Source organism: Petaurus breviceps, unplaced genomic scaffold (assembly GCF_028583685.1).
Source record: "Petaurus breviceps papuanus isolate PSGF00001 unplaced genomic scaffold, PetGlider_PUasm1.0 90750, whole genome shotgun sequence".
Lineage (NCBI taxonomy): Eukaryota > Metazoa > Chordata > Mammalia > Diprotodontia > Petauridae > Petaurus > Petaurus breviceps.
The window spans coordinates 2,274,781-2,278,234 of record NW_027187335.1 but is presented as its reverse complement, the minus strand read 5'-3'; the positions used below and the strand labels follow the sequence as shown (position 1 = coordinate 2,278,234).

The window sequence follows — 3,454 nt, the reverse complement described above, 5'->3', positions numbered from 1 at the left end:
GGAGCTCTATACCTGCAGACAGTAGTAGGGGATTTGTGTCCACCACGCAGACCACCAGCAGTGGCACCAGTAGCTTCGTGTTTGGCAGTACGACCCCAGCCACCTTCACATTAGGAAGCTCTACACCTGCAGACAGTAGTAGGGGCTTTGCGTTCACCACACAAACCACCACCAGCAGTGGCACCAGCAGCTCAATGTTTGGCAGTACGACCCCAGCCGCCTTCACCTTGGGGAGCTCTACGCCTGCAGACAGCAGTGGAGACTAGAGAAGATGTCGTACATGACTGTAATGGAATATTATTGTGCTATATGAAATTACAGGATGAATTCAGAAAAAAACTGGAAAGAATTACATGAACTGATATAAAGTGAAATGAACAGAACCAGGAGAACTTTATACACAATAACAGCAATATTGTTCAGTGAAGAATTGAGAAAGATTTGGCTTTTCTTAGCAATACAATGATCCAAGAAAATGCCAAAAAACTAATAATGAAGCATACTATCTGCCTCCAGACAGAACTCATACTGTTTGAATACAGACTGAAGCATGCTATTCATTTTTTCTCTTTTATTCGAGTCTTCTTATATAAAATAACTAATGCAGAAATATTTTCCATGATTGCACATGGATATAGATTGCACAATCTATATCTGATTGCGTACTGTCTCAAGGAGAAGCGGAAGGAGGGAGGAATAGAATTTGAAACTCAAAATTTTTTTTTATAAACCTCTACTGAAAAATTGTTTTGCCATGTAATCAGGTAGGAGTAAAATAAAATTCACTTTAAAAATAAGACAATTCTAGATAAGTTCATGGTTGCCTAGTAACAGTGTTGCCAAAACTTTGTGTTTTCATCTGTCTTGCTCCTGCTTTCTAAGGATGATGAGACCGTCTGCCCTGAAGTTGTGCCCTCTTATATGTGTTGTCTAGATCAGAGATCTTAACTTTCTATTTGTATCCCCAGCATTTAACATAACACTTTGCACATGGGAAGCACTAAGAAAAAAAATGCTTTTTTCTCATATATTTGTTCATTCATTCACTGACAGCTGTAACTGAAAAACTTAGATCTGTGTGTAGCCTTTAGGTCATATATGCATGATAGTGGCCTCTGTACTGGTGTGTATTCTTGTCCTCTTGAATTTCCTTTGGTTGTATATTGCAAATATTGTGCTCATGTTTATTTTTGTAACTCCCAGCACCCAGCACAGCAGGCAATTCATACATGGTTTTTGAATTGCATTGATAGGCTCACGGGAAGGGACTTCAGAGGTCCTCACATCCATTTTTCTTTACTTAATTCATTTAATTTTTTGTTTTTCTAAACATGACAAGCGCTAACAAATATAAGCATTTCCATGAATGGAAAGATTGCTAGTTTATTTGCTTTTTAAAATAATACAAAACATTCAACATGTTAGTTTCCAAACTTTCCTGCTTGTCTGTTTTCCTCTGAACCTCTTCTTTTTTACTGTGAATTCTTTTCAATACCTCATTTACATATTTTTCTGTGTCTTTTCTCTTTTTTTTGGGGGGGGGGCAGCACTATTATTAGGTGCCCCTTTCTCCAATTAAAAAAAATTCCTTGTAACAAAAATCCCTAGTCAAGTAAAACAAATCCCATATAGGCCATGCCCAGAAATATGTCTCATACTGTCATTTCTCTGTCAGGAGATGGAAAGTATTTGCTCTTTTGGAGTCATGATTGGTTATTACATAACTCCAGTTTCTAAAGTTCTTTAAAGTTGCTTTTATTTTTCCAAATGCTTTATTAACTTCTGGTTTACTTCATTTCCGCCAGATTTTGGGTTTCAAATTTTCTCCCTGTTTTTCCCCTACCCACCTCCCCAAAATAGCGGTCCCCCCAGGATATCCCCTCCTCTTCTTTCCCAATTACAGTAAAATAGTATTAATAATAGTATATATATATATATATACATATATATATATTTTTTTTTACATTTGGTTTTAAAACTTTGAATTGCAGATTCATTCCCTTCCTTCTTTGTCACCCACCCATACTGGGAGGATAAGCAATTCAATATAGGTTGTACATGTGTAGCTAATGTAAGACATTACCATAGTAGATATATTATAGAAGACTGATTATATTTCCCTCCCTCCTATCCCATCTCCCACTTGATCTCTTCTCTACTTTGGTCCTGTCCCTTTTCAAAAGTGTGTGCTTCCAACTTCTCTCCCCCCCAGCCTGCCCTCTCTTCCATCATCCCTTCTCTCATCCCCTTCCCCCCTACTCTCCTGTAGGGTGAGATACCCTATCCCTGAGCCAAATTCAATGAGTACAAGGTTGACCCATTCCCTTATGCCTTCCTGTTCTTCCCCTCCATTGTACCCATTTTCCCTTGCCTCTTGTATATGAGATAAGTTTGCCCCATTCTGTCTCTCCCCATCTCCTCTCATTATATTCCTCTCTCACCTCTTAATTTCACCTTTTAAGTATCATCCTTTCCTATTAAATTGGTCCTGTGCCCTCTATCTGTGTATACCTGTAAACATTCACATATGTATTCATATGACTATATACCCTCCAATAAAGACTATAGAGAGATAGATAGATACATAATTCTATTCCCTTCAACTATTTTCATACTGAGAAAAGTTTCATCAGTTACAATTATCGTTTTTCCATGTAGGAATGTAAATAGTTCAACTTTGATAAGTTCCTTATGATTTCTTTTCCCTGTTTACTTTCTCATGCTTCTTTTGCTTCTTGTATCTGAATGTCAGATTTTCTATTCAACTCTGGTTTTTTCTTCAAGAATACTTGAAAGTCCTATTCCACTGAATGACCATATTTTCCCCTGAAACATATTACTCAGTTTTGCTGGGTAGGTGATTCTTGGTTTTAATCCTACCTCCTTAGACCTTCAGAATATCATATTCCAGGCCCTTTGATCCCTCAGTGTAGAAGCTGCCAGATTCTGTCTTATCCTGATTGTGTTTCCACAATATTCAAATTGTTTCTTCCTGGCTGCTTGTAATATTCTCTCCTTAATCTGGGAATTCTGGAACCTGGCTATAATATTCCTAGGAGTTTTCTTTTTGGGATCTTTTTCAGGAGGTGACCGGTGGATTCATTCCACCTCTGTTTTGCCCTCTGGTTCTAAAACATCAGGGCAGTTTTCCTTGAGAATTTCTTGGAGGATGATTTCTAGGTTCTTTCTTTGAATCACAGCTTTCAGGTAGTCCAATAATTTTTAAATTATCTCTCCTGGATCTATTTTCCAGGTCAGTGGTTTTTCCCATGAGATATTTCACATTGCCTTCTATTCTTTCATTTGTTTGGATCTGTTTAACAGCATCTTGATTTCTCATAAAGGTCACTAGCTTCCCTTTGCTCCATTCTAAATCTGAGGGAATGATTCTCCTCAGTGAGCTTTTGAGATTCTTTTTCCATCTGGCAAATTCGGCTTTTTAAGGCATTCCTCT

The 3,454-nt window shown here is 37.7% G+C and overlaps 2 protein-coding genes across 2 annotated transcripts in view; both read left to right on the top strand.

The window, feature by feature from the left end:
- Positions 1-266, top strand: part of LOC138145813 (putative nuclear envelope pore membrane protein POM 121B) — a 13,536-nt gene extending 13,270 nt beyond the window's left edge. The window contains exon 6 of the mRNA XM_069067405.1: positions 19-266. Within this exon, the coding sequence (XP_068923506.1) occupies positions 19-266 (248 nt within the window). The remainder of the gene's footprint in view (positions 1-18) is intronic.
- The window catches only part of SCPEP1 (serine carboxypeptidase 1), a 358,800-nt gene that overhangs the window by 206,789 nt on the left and 148,557 nt on the right, over positions 1-3,454 (top strand). The gene's annotated exons all lie outside the window — the stretch shown is intronic.